Source organism: Toxoplasma gondii, chromosome VIII (genome assembly GCF_000006565.2).
Source record: "Toxoplasma gondii ME49 chromosome VIII, whole genome shotgun sequence".
NCBI classification, from domain to species: domain Eukaryota; phylum Apicomplexa; class Conoidasida; order Eucoccidiorida; family Sarcocystidae; genus Toxoplasma; species Toxoplasma gondii.
Genome location: NC_031476.1, coordinates 307078 through 325306, shown reverse-complemented (window position 1 = coordinate 325306; position 18229 = coordinate 307078). Strand labels below are relative to the sequence as shown.

The 18229-nt window shown below is 51.3% G+C and overlaps 2 protein-coding genes across 2 annotated transcripts; one reads left to right on the top strand and one right to left on the bottom strand.

Moving 5' to 3' along the window:
- Nucleotides 1-3033: 3033 nt before the first annotated feature.
- Nucleotides 3034-12875, top strand: TGME49_229620 (hypothetical protein; the record flags this gene model as incomplete). Its single annotated transcript, XM_018780235.1, has 14 exons — nt 3034-3867; nt 4095-4324; nt 4698-4834; nt 5457-5692; nt 6134-6443; nt 6780-6881; nt 7295-7439; nt 8194-8257; nt 8974-9033; nt 9740-9817; nt 10483-10554; nt 11042-11161; nt 11685-11884; nt 12425-12875. The coding sequence occupies 14 exons, from the start codon at nt 3034-3036 to the stop codon at nt 12873-12875; spliced, it is 3039 nt and encodes a 1012-aa protein (XP_018636907.1).
- Nucleotides 12876-14805: 1930 nt separating this feature from the next.
- Nucleotides 14806-16617, bottom strand: TGME49_229500 (hypothetical protein; the record flags this gene model as incomplete). The annotated part of the gene is made up of 2 exons (XM_002367853.2): nt 15640-16617; nt 14806-15139 (listed from the first exon to the last, which is right to left on the bottom strand). The coding sequence occupies exons 1-2, from the start codon at nt 16197-16199 to the stop codon at nt 14806-14808; spliced, it is 894 nt and encodes a 297-aa protein (XP_002367894.1). The 5' UTR covers nt 16200-16617.
- Nucleotides 16618-18229: the final 1612 nt, after the last annotated feature.

Genomic DNA, 18229 nt, shown 5'->3' with positions numbered 1-18229 from the left:
TTCCATATCGGACTCGGGTTCCTGCCCAGGCAGTCTGACCAAGGTAACGCGAAAACGGACGCACGAGGAGCGATCCTCGATGCGCGTTCAACTTTTTAGAGGGGGGCTGATTTCTTCCAGCTCCTCCCTCGAGAAAAAGTGCGTACCGAATTGGTTTCCAGCCATCCAAGCCGGTTTGTAGACAGACCCTCCTACAGCAGTGTTCCCTCGTGGGGAGACAGGCGCTCGCTCGTGGCGGAAGCGACGCCTGGAAAATTCATCTTCTTTTTGTGACGCCAACGCACGCTTTCTCCACAACACGCTGAAACCCAGCGCACAGCGTCAAACTTTTGACGGTACGGAACCGCCGCCCACCGAGGGAAGGGATAGTAGACAAAAATATGTCTGGCACTCAGCGGGACAGCTACAGCCGTACAATCGACGCTGTACGCGCAGCTGAGCAGTGACTACGCTATAGATGTGTCGAACAGAGAATGAAGGGTCCGGAGGACCGCTCTGTTCAAGGCATCGGAGTGGCGTACCGCCGCCGAGAGCTGTCTCGGACGCCACGTAATTTTCAAAGAAAGACACGCCTTATACGGCGTCTACAAGTTTCCCGCAGTGGTTCACTTCTCGCTGCCTGCCTTTTGGTGAGGAGCTGGCTGTGTGCAATTGCCTTTCAAGGAGCCGGAAGTCGCTACTCCACCACAAGGGTACACCGCGTGTAAGCGGAACCGGCGAACCTAACGCCCGACGCTTCTCCAGGAAGAAGTAACAGCCGGAATCCGTGCTGGGGCGCCTTCACAACTGCACCTCATGGAGTCAAAGGACTAGCCTGCGCCACCTCTTCGCGTAGATAAATATCCGAGTGCGCTAGCGTGTACAAGCGTGTAGTCCACATCCCGAACAGTAACACCGTCGCAACAACACGGCATCGTGCCGGTGTCATGCAGTCAGTCCATGCTGAAGTGGAAGATAGACCAGCAGCCTGAAGCATATCCAGCACTCCCTGATGAGTTTTGTCCTCTGCTTGTACTGCCGTCATGGGCAGAGGGCTCTTCGTCCGAGGCCTGCTATAGGGAAAACTTCGTGTGGCAGTAGAGGTTACACGACACTCCGGTAACCGACAGACCATTCCTCGTGGACTCAATCGATCACCAATAGTGATTACGATAGACTTGCGTCTGCGACGCAGGAAGGAGGAAATCGGTATTTTTGCTTTGAAGAAGACGCCGTACTTGAGAGGCGTGTCTGTCCCCATGACTACAAGTCGCTCCTTACGCGTTAAACAGTCACTGTCGTAATGCGGTGGTGTAGTGTGTGCCAGGCTCACGTCGAAACAAACGATTTTCTACCCCTAGAGAAAGCACTATGTTGTTTTCTCCCCAGTCACGCGCCGAGTATTAGTACAGGATTAGCACAAAGGAAATGACTTTTCCTTTCAAGAAAGGCATCGAGTGGCAACCGCTGTCTATGCGGTGCCGTCACCCTACTGGAGGGCTTCCAAGCACGATCGTTCTGTATTCGTCAGTACGCGGCTGTGTGCGGCGACGCTGTGCCAGGTCTTTGCGTCCACGTTTTGCTGATTTTGCTCCGTTCTTCCCTGGAAGAAGCAACTTCGTTCACCGCTGTCCCTATTTAGAAGCAGCCACCCCACAGAAGAAGATTTCCATCGTCGGTGATGTTTGAACATTGTCCCTGGCGTAGACTGCAACGCTTGCAAACCGGGGTGGTGGGCTCTTGAGTGTCTAGACAGCTGGATGAATGCTCCCAAATCTCCAGGACGCCACTAGGCTGGCGTAATTTCATCTGTGTTTCCCCAGCACTGAAAGGGGGAAAGTCCTAGGGAGGGCAACAGAGGAGCGGAAATCCGATGTTCCCTCGTGACGTGATAGGCTGGAGGTGGGTATCGAACTACCAACTCTGTTCCAATAGCGAATCGGACGACACGGGTGCCGTCGCGAGACACGACAGAGAACAGCGGAGCAAATGCGACTGGTCACATGGCAAAAAGCAAAGAGAAACAGCCATCCTCCAGTTCGCCAGTTCTGCAGCTTCACGGTAATGTGGCACGCCCAGCCTTTTTGCGCCTCCCTGTCTGGCCTGGCATCACAGATACATGTGCGGATCTCAACCTCCCCCGCCCGTTGATGCCTACACAAAGCGGTATGCCAAGCTACGTACATTCATACTTCCATCCGTCAGAGTAGCTGATCTTGCAGGTGCTGACCAGCGCATGGCTGTCGGTCTCCGGCTGTCGACCAGGGCGGCGGGTTCCACCGGCCTTTTGCGGCAGCAGCAGCAGCAACGGGTCTGGGGTAGAGTTCTGGGCAAGAGGGTGCATGCGTTTTTTTTAGCTTCGCTGGTTCCTCGCATCTTGCACAGAATATGCTGCTCGAAACCGCCTCCTCCCCTCAAGCACACTTCCCCTTTCTTAGAGGGGAATTTTATTTTCATACACGTCCTCAGGATCCCTCTTCCGCCGTTTGTCGTCTCCGTTTTGGCAAGTCAAAATCCGCGCCATCGTGCGTCCATCCTAGTTCTCTGTCGCATGCGCAACAAAGAAAGGAGCCCCGCACACGCACACTCGAGACAGGTTTGAACTGTCGATGTCGTCTTCCGTTTCCGACGCTCAATGACCATGTCTGTAGCCTTCGCGCAGCATCTGGGTCATTAGTCTATGCGCATTTGCAGACAGAGATGAGCGGGTGTACGAAGCACCGCACTGTCCGCCCCAGACGGGCCTTTAATGTGTCGACGGCTGGCACAAATGGTGAATTCTGAAAAACCTGGTGGAAGACCATTTGCAGGTCGTGTCTCGCTAAGAAAAGGGCACAGGCTCCATCGGCAGCGGAGGAAACCTGAACAGAGAGCCACCCCTCAATGCTCGAAAAGAGTCGCTGGTTGCTTCACGGCTCCCCGTCACCTCACACGGCAATCCAGAGAACTCCTCGCCTGGTTTCCTCGAGTAGCACCTGAGTTGATCCTCTCTGTCGCTCTCCGGTCTCCTCGTGTCTTGTGTACTTGGTCAGCTTTGGCGACGAGGAATCAGAAATGAATTTGCAGAGGGAGGCCTCAAGGCTTCCTCGAGGTGCCTGTTCTGCCGCAATGAAACTCGTCTCTCTCCCCGGGGCTCCAAGGGCCGGCGGCTGCCCCCGCAGGAGGCGGCCTCTGCAGCTGTCCCAGGCCGACTCTCCCTTCTTTGCGTTTTCTCCTTTCTCGCGAACGAACCCGCAACATGCACCAGTGAAAAACGGTCAGAAACGCGAGGTACAGGAGGCAGGCGAGGAGAGCCATCTGGCCGCGACTGCACAAAAACCACAGGCAACCACTGAGCATGGCTCTCTGCCTGTCCGACTTGCTTCCTCACCGTTTCAGCCGAGATCGCTTCGCCGTCTTGCAATGTCTGGCTTTTCCTGTGCCCCGCTGGCAACGCGGGTCGAGTCTGCGGACTCCGTCTTTTCGCCGTGGACTTCTGCCAGCAAAGCTGTCGCCTGCTCGTCGAGGGCGGCACCACATCGATTCTTTTCTGAAGTCGCAGCGACTGTGTCTCTACCTTCTCTGGGTTCGACTCTCAGAGACCGACGCTCACGAAGGGGCTCTCGTTTCTTCTCTTCGCTCCGGCCGGAGTGCCCTCGTCTTCCGTCTTCTCTCTCCTCTGCACCTTCTGAAGCGCCTTCCTTTCTTCGCCTCCGTGTTCCTTGCCCTTCTCCGGTCTTCGCCGCTCCGTCAGCGTCTCCTCTCTCCTCTTGGCCCTCTTCGCGGATCGCTTGGTCTACTCCGTCTCCGCGCATGTCTCCATATGCCTGGAGTTCCTCCTCCCCGCTGATCGCCCCCTCAAATGCCCTTCCTCAAAGTCGGCGCTTGCCTGCCCTCTGCGAGTCCCGGGTGAGCTGTGCGCGAGCACAAAGTGTCATTTCTTCTCTCCAGAAAGGCGGTCTATCTTTGTCGCGATGTCCCTCGACCTCGATGGCCTTGCACGCTCCCCGACCGTCTGTGCTTCTGTCTGCGTGCGAGACTTTCTGTGTTTCTCCCTCTTTCTTCGGTGGTTTCTTGCTTCGCTCTTTGAGTGCGGCGCATCCCTCGCGGTTCTGCCTCTCTTCTGTGTCCCTCAGCGTTTCTTCTACTACCGCTTCCACAAGCGAATCGGGAAGGGGAATTTCAATCGCTACTTGGAATTCTACCAAAAACCTCGCGGCATTGAAAATACTTTGCGCCTGCGGTACAACTACACCCCAACGTTCACAGCGAAGAAACGAAGTGAAATGTGGAAAGTCAATCTCGTCAAAAAAATCGCGCATGCAACGGACGCCAAGCAAGTCCTCGACGTATGGACTTATTACAGGTGAGCTCCGGGGAAACGGAAGATGTCGTCCTCTCGCGTTTGGGGTTCGCTCTCGCTTTTTCATCTGCAAGTTCTCGCTCTAGTCCCCGCTCGTGTCTCTCGATTGTCCTCCCTTGTTCTCCCCGCGCCGGCCTGTCGCCCGCGGGCGTTCGGCCTCCGCGGTAACCTGTCCGTCACGTTACTGCAGCTGCTCTTCCTTCCTCTGTATCTGCTGCGTTTTCTTTTTAGATGGTGCTTCCTGTTCTTTTCCGCTCTCTCACGTTTCCTTCTCCTCGTGGAAAGAGAAGCGTTTCCTGCGCCTTTCGTCTTTGTTTCTGCTTCTGCGAATCCTCAAGCCGTGCGGTGTTGGTCTCTCTTCGAATGATGCTATCAGACACCGCAGAACCAAGAGACCGTACCACTACCTCCTCGCCCTGCAGCGTCTTGTTGAGGTGGGAGGATGCGACCCCACAGACTTTCGTTTTCGCTTGATTGCTCGTGGCATCTACAGAACTGCGAAACGCTTCATCAGTAAGCACCTCAAACTCACTCGCAGCATCTTCTACACCACAAATGCTTACACAGATATACAACTACACATACAACTACACACAAATATATATATATTTATATATGTGTTTATATATGCATGTGTATGTATTCCACATTTGTGGACGTATGCGTATGCATGCATACACCGAAACAAAGCATTTCATGTATGCCTTTTTCCCTATCCGCCAATGCCTGTCTAAATCTTTACATAGATGTATATACAGTCTCGTGGAGACTCATTTTCACATGTGCCGGTTCACTTGACTTCCTGTTGGACGCCGCACATGTGTGCACCTGCGTGAGATGGAAATAACTTAAAAAAAAAAGTTGCCAACGAGACTGTCCAGAGAGACGCGTTTCAAATATGTTTCCAAGCGTCGCTTTTGCACTTATTCACACTGGCGTTTCCGATCACCAGGTTTCTCTTGTCTTCGCCTGTTTTTCGTCGTGGCTTCCGGTGTACGTACGTTGGATCCATGTGTGCGAGAAGATGCTTGCGACTTTGGTCTCCTTTTTCCGTTCCGGACTAATTCGACTGTACGCATGCAAAGCCTGTCGGCGGATTTATCGGCTCCCATGTTGATTTCTTGTGTGTATCCAGATCTACCTCGCGTCTGCGTGTACCTCGCCAAGCTGAACGCCACGGGCGATCTGCAGGACTTGTCCCGGTTCCTCATCCCGCAAGTGGAGGCGTACTTTCCATTTCAGTTGTGTCTTCTGGCGCATGCATTCGGCTCTGTGCGCCTTCAAGACAAAGTTCTTTTCGCGGCCATCGACGAGGCCCTTCGTCCCCACCTTTCCGAGCTTCCAGCGGCGATGCTAGTGAAGCTGACACAGGTGTGGACAAGAAAGTTTTTTGATTTTCAGATGCGAAGAGTGAAAGTAGTCGTTCATTCAGGTCTCATGTCTTTTCGAGAGACCAGGGAACCTGCCTGCTACCTCTCTGCACTTTTTGCCGCTGTCCACTTGTGCGCTCTCTTTCTCGACCATTCCTTTCCCTTGTCTCCCTTTCTTGTCGCTGGCGCCTGATTTTGCTTGTTTCTGTTTGTCGACGTTTCTCGGTCTCTTTTCTCTCTATCTCCACTTCCGGATGAGTACGTCCAAGCGTTTCGTTTTCCGTCAAGTTCTCTCTGTTCTCGCTAGCTGGCTCGGACAAGTTCCTCTCTCCCTTCCTGCTCTGCCTTCGGCTCCCAGCTGTGGCGGCTGCATGGGGTGTGCGGACCCTGGAGAGGCTCTGCATGCGCCTTGCGTTTGTCGCGTCTTCTCTTCCGTTTCCAGGGCTACGCGGGCGCGTTAGTCCACAACTACGGCCTGCTTGCGCGAGTGTCACTCCTTCTCCAACAACGTTTGTCACGAGCAGCGACAGGGGAGGCGGATCCGTTGACTGCATGCGACGAAGAGGATGAAACGGGTCGGACGCTGAGCAGCAAAGAGCCTCAGGGAGGAAGCAGGCAAAGAGAGACGACCAAGGCCGCGCGGGAGATTACGGAGGCAGAAGACGACTGTCTGGAGGCGACCGAGAAAAAAACTGTCAAGAGACGGCATTCGGGACCGCTGTTGCCCACACTTCATCACCTGCTTGCTTTTGGTGAGGAGTGTGTCTTCGTCTCCAGAACGAAAGAAGAGGTCTTGGCAATCTGCGACGCATGCACTGCGCGAAGGGAGTCGATATTCGAGAGAAGAAAGAGACACCCGAGAGGGAAGAATCTTTTGTCAGAAACCTCCAAACCAGGGATGCGTTATGGGAGCAACAGGACCTTCTCTACGGCTTCGCGAACAGGAAGCTAGAAACTCCATACATGCTTCATATACACATACATACGTTGGTCGTTCTTTCTCGAATTGGATTTGCACTGGTCCAGGCGATTTCGAACATCTTTGTCGCAAAACTGAGCGTTTTGGTGTGTTGTGTTCCGCTCGCCAGGCCGGGTGTGCGCGGACCTGAAGTACCAAGATTTTGGATATCTGGAAATGCTCTCCATACAGATGCAAGCAGCCTTTCGTGCAGACCTCGCTGTCTCCTCAAGTAAGACCTCTTCCGCTCCTCTGTCTTCTTCTCTTCGTTGCTTGTCTTTGTCCTCATATCCTTCGGGGCATCTCTCCTACGCTGCTTCCAGGACCACGGCGCGCATCAGACTGGGGCACTCGGAGCAGAGGCCAATGTGTGGAGATGGCCATGTCGATCATTTATTGTCAGGTCTCAGATATCTGCATGCAGCGGTCTGCATGCATACGTGTATATCGAGTATAGACCTTTGTGGCACACATGTTTCTGCTGAAGAGAGCAAGAGGCGAGGTAAACAAAAAGGCGAACGGGGATGCTCTGGGAGGACGGGGACTTTTCTGTCGGATTGCAGACGATACTTACGTGTCTCGCACTTTACTCGCTTGTGCATCTCTGAACTCTTGCCTGCTTGTTCTGTCTTCTGTTTCCTGAAGGTCGAGAAACTTTCCAAAGATTTTCGCCGTTCTCCGTTCAAGAGCTCGTCGAAATCTTCCACCGCCTCAAAGTTAACGACGTGTCTCTCCTCCTGGCCGCGCTCCGCCATGTTCAAGCGCGCATGCACGACTACCCTCCTTCCTGGTACACTCCAGTTTGCATGCAGTTTTTCTAATTTTCGAAGACGAGCTACCTTCCCGGTGCATGCGCGTGGCAACCCCGGTGTCGTGCCCCCGTCCTCCAGGCCTCTTCCGCCCTGTATCAAATGCCGTGGAAATAGGTTTCCAGCGACAAACCAGTCGGCGCAAACATATGGATAGGCATCCACGGAACATCCTTCACTTCTATATAGCTACTTATATACACCCAGAGATGTCCTATATACATATATATAGACGTATTTATATATATATATATATATATCTACATATGTACATATGCATAAAGACAGATGTCCGTATGCCTGCATATGTCGATCATCGAAACAGGTAGTGTGGAGAAGAGAGATTCACGAGCAAGTGCGGACGCTTCTTGGGGTGTGGGCTGACGTACACGGGGGTCCGATGGTATCATGACACTCGGGGGAATTAGGGATTCTCTTGGTCTTTTATAGCAACAAGACGTTTTCGTTTGCATTCATGAGTCAGATGGTCGTCCGGACATGGAAGGAGAATCCGAGTTGGAGAGACTGACGGTCCGAATCCCGTGGCGACATGCAGTCCGTTCCTCGTTTGCGTCTCGATCAGTGCCTGTCGCTTGGTGGCGAGTTTTTGTCATTTCATCCTCCGTTTTCCGTTTTCTATGTCTCAACTCGTGTCGCCTTTCCTCGCATTCCTGCCGCTTCCCACCCTTTCATCTCTGCATGCATGCACTATTTTCTGACTTCTCGGTCGCGCAGCGTTGCATCCATTGGCTTCTGCACAGCCCAGATGCTGCCGTGCGACGCGTCGACGGTCAGACAGGTAATAAAACCGTGACTGTGTCGGAAGGAAAAAAGAAAAACGATGAAGGAAATGAGGGGCGCGTGTCTCCACATCGAGGCCTGGCTCAACAGCTCAAAGTGCAGCCGCGAAGTTCGCGTTGAACATGTTGATGCCCAAGCATCAGCGTAGATCCACAAATGGGCGTATTCTTCTTTGTACGAATTGAACCTGCCTGGCTCGGTTCGCATTAGCGCGACCTTTGTTTACAGCGTGCGGCGTTGCACTCCGAAGCCACGTAGAGTCGTCGGTGTCTCTACACGGGGTACGGGTGATGCGGTTTCTGCGTATTTCTCGTTTAACAGTTGCGTCTGTGTACACAGAATCAACATGGCGCAAGAAATGTATGGGTATTCCAGCTTTTCTGGAAACAGTTCAGAACTGAAACGCTCTGGCGACTCGAGTCCATCAACTAAAATAGTGTATCCTTCTTGCGGATCAGCAAAGAGGAGGAAATAGTAATAGCGAGAAGAAACGACAGAGGGTCAAAGCCACCTGTCTCGCGCGCGGTTGCGTTCTTCGAAAATAACTGACCAGTTTGACGGGGAGACGCTTTGAAAGCTCCAGACTTTCTTTCCTTCTGTTTCTTGTCGTTTTCTCTCGTCTCTGAGACGCCAAGACTTGATTCCTATATGTCCACGAGAATGTGCACAAATGCATGTGCTTGTGGACCCTTTGCTTTTAAATATGTTATTCAGGTGCATGCACAGATGCTCGAAGTCCTGCAGGAAGCCGTCCCGCTGCTGGATCTGTGCAGCGTAAGCATTTCGTTTCTCCTCCCCATATATCAGGCTCTCCGTTTTACTCGTCGTCGTCGCCTCTAGACTCTTACCCTGCTCCATCTCTGTCTGTCCATTTGTATATATATATATATATATATATATGTATAAACTACTGGTATACGAATATATATATATATATATATGTATATATGTATATGTATACAAGTATCTATATGAGCGTATTTGTGTGTCTGCTGTTAGAACATAGGTGTGCCTATTATGGAAACGTAGGTCGATAGTTGCTGTTTCCGTCAATCGAGCGATCCAGAGATGCACGCACACACACGGCAGGTATTTGCATGGAGATGTGGGTGGCAGGCATGTTTATAATTATACACTGTTCTTTTAGCAAAGTTATTTTCAAGAAAAAGAAGGTTAGTCAGGACCTAACACTAGACACCTCTTGGGTGGGAATCGACTTGAACCGCGTTTCTTCTATCCATGCCCGTCGCATTTGAAACCGTTCAACGAGTCTTTCTGAAACATCGGAAAGACTTTTTCGTGAACACTGTATCTGCCTTTCTGTCATATCGTACGGGAGAGGTTCCTGCGATGTAGATGACGTCGAAGAGACAAGTAGACCAGGGCAGAGACAGCAACGCTGAAGCCTTGAGATGCGTTCGCAATGTCGCGAATTCCTGAGTTGAGAGTTCCGAGCGTCTCCATTTCCCTTTTTCCCCAGCTCGGCCAGCTGGCGGCCTTCGCAAAGAAAGCGAAACCGAGGCGGAACCGTTCAGCTCTTCGCTCGAGTGTCTTCGAGGTGAGATTTCTTCGAGGTGAACTGTTTGCGTTTCTTGCGGTTTTTGACCAGAAGGCTGTCTGGCCTTTCTCCACATGTCACAGAGTGCGAAATGGCAAGGGGGGGCATCCACAAAAAAACGTGAAAGAGAAGCAGAGAAGGACAGACCAAGGAAAGAAATCAAAGACCGGAGAACCGCATTTCCATCCATGCAAGCAACGACGTGTACGTACACCATGCCTTCGGTGAATGTTCCTCTTCACATGTATACAGATATATATATATATATATATATATTCGATAGATATATTAGACAGGTAGATAGAGATATACGGCGATAGATGTGTAGAGATAGATAGGCAGGCAGAAAGATAGCAATCTGTTGGTAGGTAGGTAGACAAAGAGAGATTTAGGCAAATAGATATTGATACATATATATATATATATATATATATATATATATATATATGTATAAGTGGTGGATATAACTCTATGGATAGATTGAAGTGCACAAATGAGTACCTTAAGGGTGTACACGTTTGATATGAGGGGGATAGAGAAAATGTGGATTTCTGTGCGGAGGGAGCATGATGCAGGCTTGAGTGTGCATGCATTTACGCGCATGTCACCATCGACGGAGACCATTTCCCCAGGTTCAGTGATTTTCTCGTGTCTTCCCTTTTTAGGCTGTGGAGGCACGAGTGATTGAACTCCAGGGTGATGGACGGACTGTCTTCGACGTCGGCAGACTTCTGGAGGTACGTGTGTGTTCTGTTTTCTTCGCGTTGCTCATTCGATCAAACATGTTTAATGAACTCTTGCCCTCTGTACTCAAACAGTCCTTGTTTCTCCTCCCGCCATTCGCCGCTCCGCATACATAGATATAGATGTATTGACTGATTGATAAATTATATCTGAAGATCGTAAGAGACGCAGATACACAGATAACTCTCTAGGGAAAGATAGATAGAGATTGATTGATCTGGGGAGAGCCGTGGATCTACAGAGATTGATAGGTATAGATAGATCTAGATAGATAGGTAGATAAATAGGTAAAGAGGCATCAAAACGCAGGTGGAAAGTGTGTTCATGACCTCCCATATATACAAATATATATATATATATATATATATATATATATAGGTATGTATATGTGTGTACCATCATATGGAATCGTGGCAACCCCCTGGTTAGGTTTCTGATTTGGGGAAGATGGAGAAACGCTTGTGATTTGCGCGTTTTCAGTTGCTCTCCCTTAACGGGAGAAGAGTGAGCGAAGAAGCGTTTCACATTCTCTGCCGCCAGGCCCATCGCCATTTGGATCTCTTCGAGCCTCAAGACTTTTGTCGACTCGCGCGTGCTCTGGTAAGGCCCCACTGAGGGAAATATCAAAGGTCTCCTTCGTTTCATCTTCTGTATCGGCATAGCCATTTACAGAACACACTAACTCGTGCATCTTTAGATATATATATATATATATATATATATCTGAATGTTTGTGAGATTTTGTATTAATCAGTGAAGCGTTTTCTGGAGCCTGGCTGTTCTTTCTCCATTTGAGGCACCGTACGTAGTTCGCGTTCCCTCTCTACATGTGCACACAAGAACGTAGATATGTGGGCACTGTCCATGTCATTTCCAGAAGCGGTTGCATGCACGAAAAGGGGGCGACGGCGCCTCACTCAAACGCACTTGCCCATGTCACACGCATGCGTTTCAGTCCAGAGACGCATCTCCACGTAGTCATGTACATATGTGTATAGGCGCATTTGTCTGATTTACAGCGAAGAAGGAATGCATGTGCATGCACCCCGGGACAGGACATTTGATATCCCGGTGTCGATGCGTTTACCTGTGCGGCGACGCTCTTTTATCTGTGCATGCGCAGGCTCGTGTGAAGTGTCAGGGGAGTCGAGGCGAGCAGTCCGAGGGTCTTCAGGCTTCTTCTCTTGTTAATGCCTTGGCACGGCGGACTCTGCGCCAGGAAGATGAATTTTCGCCGCGAGACTTTCTGAGCCTTCTGCGCTCCCTGACCCTCGCAGGTCCCCCCGACCGGGTCTACGCAGTTCCCTTGAAAGAAAAATTGAGGTAGGAAAGCCGAGGCTGTCTCAAGGAGCGAGAAACGAAGAGTCCGGAAGAACGAGAGACGCAGGTGCGGCATTTGGTGGGACGTGAAAAATAGGAAATGCGCCAAGGACTGAAGTAAAAGGTGACAGACCTTTTTGCGAACGGGCAAGAGTTGTCGATGCGTATGTGTGACCCTCGTGAAGAGACGGAACCGGCAGGAATTCATTTTCAAAGGGGCGTAGGGATTCACAGAACCTTTCGTCCCTTGTTGGCTAATGGTTTGCTACACATGCGTGCATGAAAAGGCGTACTGAAACGCGAATATGCATGCGGCCACGCGCATCATGCAGCGAAACGAACAACCTTCGCAAGTGTACGGACACCTCAGTTCAACTTTTTTCCCATCTCTCCGCCCCTTCCCCCCCTTCCCCCTCTTCCCCCACCTCTCTTGAGAAACGCGTCTGTCACGGCGCTCTCTGTGGCACGAGTTTCCTCTCTGCAAGCATTGCTTCTTTTGCAGTGCGCGTTGTGCAACTCATGTCCGGTTTGTGCTTTCACCAGGCGAAAGCAAGTTCTCCACAACTACTTCCCGGCTAGTCAGAGCGAAGACGCGGAAGCGTTTGAAGACAGCGAGCAACTGTTAGAGTCGGATCTTCCACCGTCTTCTCGACAAACACCGACTCTGCGGAAGGGAAGGCTGCTTCTTGGTCCGCAAGTCATCAGGAGGCCGCAACAGCAGGGCTCTCCGGAATCTGCAGAGGGAGAAGCCAGAAGCGAAAAGGAGACCCTTGAAGAGGAGAGTCTGTCTTACTCGCCGGTTCCAGATGGGGAGCAGGAAGCGGAGGTGAACGGGAATCACGCTGGGAAAAGTGTCTCCGTTCTCAGCGAAGGAGGCCGCAGCAGAATTCGACGCAGGCGCTTAGAAGAAAAACTCAGAATTGCAGAAGAAGAAGGCTGGGACCTTCTCCACAGGCGCGTCGCATCGCTGCGCCAGCTCAAAGGGTGGCTGTAATGTCAACTCCCGGTATCTCGATTCCTTCCCTTTAGCACAATGCGAAAATATCTTCTAGGCGCTCCTGTTAGTGACAACGAGAAACAAATCATCTTGACGTACACGTGCGTTTAGATTTCTGTGGAGGTCGCTACCATCAGAATAGTTTTCGTCCAGCTGTCTTCACTGAGGCACGAAACGGCCTTCCAAAACTCCACCTGAGACGAGAAAGCGTTTTCCAGTTCTCTGCCGCGGCTCTACCGTTCCCTCAACCTACACCTGTTGTCAACCTTCTTGAACCTTCACCCTCGAGATACCAAGCAAGATGTCCCCAGTACTTTTCGCTTTCTGAGAATTTGCTCTCTGAAATCAAAATCCCGAAGAGAACCTTTCGTTTCCGAACACAAATGACATGAGGAGCTGAGTCGTCTCAAGAGTCAAGAAAATGTACGAGGGCGATGAGCTGGTTCGGATTTCTAGGAATGCGACAGCATTGGAGACTCATCTGCGCAAATGTTGGTATGCGTCAGATGCGAACCTCTGCAAACGAGAATACACATTTCCCTATGCTGTCGAGTTGGAAATGCTCCCTACGAGCAGACAGATATGGTGAACAGTGCGTGAGCTATTCCGATTCTGAATGATGCCGGTCTGTGAGAGTAGGTCGATGTGGTGAGGATACACCATTCGAGAAGAATATGTCAACACAGTGAAGTCAGGGCAAGACGGAAAGTTCCTCGCTTTCATCTAGAGTGCACTTGTTAGCCAAGTGTCTCAAGGAAGCCTGAAACCCTATTTCTGGCGGCTGAAAAGGATAAAACCCTGCTTTGGGGGAGTTTCAACAGAAACAGAGAACCGCCAGGCTGCTTTGTGACGGTGTGTGCAACAGACAGTTTCTTGGAACTGTTCCGTGAGATGGGTAGATACTGACGTCCACTGTCTCGCCAAAGACAATGTAGGAAGAAGCCATTTCACTAATTCGGAAGAGTTTTGACCCTGGCTTTTGCCGGTTGGGAATCTGATATCATGTGACACCACGCCAGGTCCCTCAGAGCTTCGCCCCGTGTGATGACGCTGAATGAAAATTCAAATGTTTTCTCTTGTTTTCCAGCCTCCAAGAGAGAAACTTGCCACATTTTTGTGGGACCGGGAAAACGAAATTTGAAACCCTGCCCTCGATTCTGTCGCGTGTTGCTTCTTGTACGCAGTTATATCTGTATCTGCGTGCACACAAAAAGCGGGGCAAAACCCGGTCCCAGGCTCTTTCCACCTCCGACACAGAAGGCCGCTGTTTGTTTCGACACAAAGAGTTCTCGTACTTTCTCCAAGGGGAAGGCAGCCGGAGAAGGGTGAGTTCCGCGGAATAGTTCCTCTGGCAATCTTGTCTGTACATTTGATCGCGTCTAGCCGCGAGAAACGGGCAACAAAACGATACATGTTCTCCCATTTAGTCTTTTGTGGTGTGCTTTCTTCCCAACTTGAGTGTCAAAGCACTTCCGAGATCGATAACCCCCGAAAGTAAAGCGACACCAAATCAACAACTGAGGCAAGAGTTTTCTCGACTTTCCTCTTAGCCACCTGTCCCGCAGGCAATTCGGAAGTTCAACAAACAAACGCACTTGTTCCGGGTGACTCTTGGAGGCGGCTGTGCACACGTCGTCTAATGCATCGTAGCGCCTAGTGTTTCGCACTTCCTTGAGAATTTCTCCACCACGTTGAAACCCAAAAACGACGTTTTCTCCACATGCTGTTTGGCTCTTCCAGCCGCCGCGGACTTGGACCTTGCCTTGCATTGGCGCGGCAGCTTCGCAACCTACCGAAAAGAGGCTTCTAAGGCGGTCTCGGCCGACGTGAAAGCGTTTGCGCTGCTTCTCAATGGTGTTTCTTATTTCGAGGGAGCACTCCAAAACCAAGACGGTGGAACAGCGCTGTCGCACGCCGGCGCGTGCGTTCATATCTTATCGTCGCAAGTTTCTCTTGCAAATCCAGCTTCTTCTCTGTTGTCTCCGTCCTTGTGGCCCCGTCCCGCGTCGTCGCCCCCCAAACGCATGCCTTCCCCTGCAAAAGGTACGAACGCGTTGGCACCCCGAGAAGGCTGCAGCAGAGGCTGACTTTCTCCCACAGCCCGAGAGGGGTCAGGCGAGTAGAAGCCTGGAGGCGACGCTGCATTCCCCGTGGCTCCGTACTCAGGCTCTCCAGATGGCAAAAAGAATCCCACTTCGCTTGCTTGAAGCTCAAGCAGATTACGTTTATAGATCCGCCAGGCAAGCCATGCGGTGAGGAAGCTGAAAACCGCGACAGCAACACACAGCGGGCCGCGCTCGTGACCGGAGCATGTAGGTCACTGCAGCAGGCCGAGATAACGAAGGAGCATCCCACAGCAACCGGAAAGCTTGTCATCTGAACACAGTATCTAGCGATTTCAGCAACCACAAAGTTCAGACAATAGAAAAACTGTAAGGAACCTACAAGTCGCTACACAACAGCCGAAAAAAGTGAAAACTCGTTTACAGCAGATGCGACAGGCACGAGTAGGAGCTGCAGCATGCGAACAATCTGGAGAGACGGCAGAAAGAATCACTTGCAACCGCTGGAACCTGGGACAGAGGTCTCCTCTCGCGTCACTCTCGGAAATACATTATTCTGCCTCTCCCTTCTCCTCCAGCTGCTCCACGCCCGCGAGCGACAATGTGAATTCTCCACCGTGCTCCCTGCCGCTTCTGCAACAAGAAACGGATATTTTCTATGTGACACCTCTCCATTTGCATATTAGCGATCCACTTACCAGACCAGAGGACTCACACAGAAGCAGACAAGTTCGATGTAGATTTGCCACACAGCAGGCGCCCGTTCTGGCGGGTACATGCGAGGGAGAGGCGGAGGGCCGGGTTTCGTTTCTCCTGCAGGAAGTGTCGACTGTGGAGGATTGTCAACATAGGGAGGGTTGGGAACTAGGTACGCGCGGTCGTAAACGGAAGGATAGATCGGCCGCCAGTAGTACCTGGGATCGAGCCAGGCGCTACCGAAAGGTCCAGTGAACTTCATGACCAGCCAGAAAACGTCAGAGAGGCCCAGAATGAGAGCGAAGAAAGACAGAAAGAAGAGACGGATAACGGCGGGAGTCGCAGTGATGTTGAAACCGAGAAAGACGAGGAAGAAATTCGCAACTGACACCAGCGGCCGCGGAGTGAGGAGTCGAGCTGTCGCCACGAGAGCCTGTAGGCCGATGGTGGCTCGGAGCCACCCTTCCGATTTACACATCCACCCGCAAACTGAAGAGAAACACGACCCTCGATGAGAAGGCGATCCGTTCGGCGCCGACAGAGAGTCTGTCCGTCCAATCATTTTGAACGATGGTACTACTCGCTTTTTAGCTCTGTTTCACCGAGACACGGCAAACCACCGTGGCCTGTGAGAACCCTGAACCTGAGTTCCCACTCAGAGTCCATACTACTCTTTCCTTGAAACAAAAGGACCTCTCTGCGGACGTAACGTGCGTCTGGATCTTCCTTGCAGCATTTGCAAAACATCCGACACGACAGACGAAGAAGTGCTCAACAAACGCAGGTTTCGCTGTAGACCTAGACATGCCAGCCCTGGAACCCCGCCAGTGGAACGCCGCCGACATCCATCACCGTGCAACCTCTCTCTGTGGGCAGGCACATACGTGTGGAAATGGTTAAGCTTGAAACGAGTGACAGACAAACGACGAGCAACCCCTATACGGAAGAGAACGGGGTACAAAAGACGAGGAAGGCGACCAGCCTCAGAAGGCTGTCGGTCGCAAAGAAGAGCACGTTAAGAAACTGCGTGGAAAAGAGTTTTGTGGCAACGAGTCTGAACATCCGTTTTTCCGTACAGACATACACAAAGCCTTCCCGCGGTGGGTTTTCGGTGCACGAACCCAGTCACTTCACACATTTCTCGATATGGAGAAGATCTTCAGACTTTCGGACGAGCGCATGGGTCAAACTTTGCAGAGTGAGACGAAACTCGCAAAACAGCAAGCAAAATCTTTCTACCGAAGGGCACTCGCGGCATCAGCCGCGGAGACGCCGTCGCTCGGCTCCGTGGTACATATGCGTTGAAGGGAGAGGAAAAATGGAAGTGAGGGGAAGTTCATCGTCGGAGATGTCGGTCAGTTAGAATAGAATTCCAGGTTGACTGGCATCGCAAAGAAAGCTTTGTAGCATCAGCTCACTGTTTACAAGACACCGGCTGCGGGCACTGGCGTCGATACTCGGAACCCCCTGATTAGAAAGACAAAGATTGTGCACAAGTTGAGGTCTTGACGATGAATATATCCGATCTTCTGAACTGAACTGAGGTGTGTTTCTGAAGGCTGGTTCTTCCTTCTGCGCCGTCGTCGGAAAGCGTAGTTCCAGTGAGCTACAGGACACCTCCGCACGCAGGTAGGTTCACCTGATGCGAAGACACTCTCACTCGGGCAGAAAGCTCACGGAAAATTCACAGAACGGAGGCTAAGAAAGGAGGCAAGGGACCTGACTTGCTTCCGAAAACATCGACGGGACTTCGAGAACCGCCCCGCAAAAAAAAACACGCCGATGTCTGCTTGAGGCCGCAACCTACCCGACAAATTACGCTGGCTAGTTGCCTGCATGCATAGCCGTCGTCGCGAGATGTCACACAACCTTTGACAGAGGCGGGCGATGAGAAAGTGTGTCATCTTTACTGACAGAGACGTTTTGACCCCTTTGCGGTTTAAATCTGAAGGCCTTTGTTGACGGACCCATGTTCTCTTGAGCTGTTCACAATCGACGTGGTTGAAAGGGCGTTTAGTGCCGAGGCGGGAGGGCATTCTGGTGGGAACTCGCCTACTTGTTTTAGTGATCACAGTGCACGCCATCGTGAGCACGGTCTTCTAAGGTTCCCTCCGCTTACAGCGCCTGACAGCACAGAAAAAACTAAACCGAAATAGCAGTAACTTGAGTTGAAAAGGCCTGTCCATCCTACTCGACTTTTAAGCTAGTACAAACCCATGCTGGAAATGAGCATCGGCCACGATGGAGCTTGACAGACGGAAGGTACAGGTGGGTCTTTTGAAACAGTGAAAGGGGAGTATATAAAATCCCTTGCATTTCAGCTTCTTCGTCTCTTGCTTCACAGATCGACCTTCGTCCCCTTTAACATGATTCTTGCTAGCCGAACGTCGAGTCACTGTCCTTTATTCGACGCAACCTCCTACCCATGCTTTAACGGATGGCGTAACGCTGTATTCCAGGAATTCCACCATTTTGCTTAAGATCGGTCCATATGTTACAGTTCGGTCGTAGCGCGATAGTCCAGTGAGATGAAGTACTGCAAAGCCTTTGAGATAAAACGAGTCCTTTACATTTTATCTTTTCTAGGTTGTA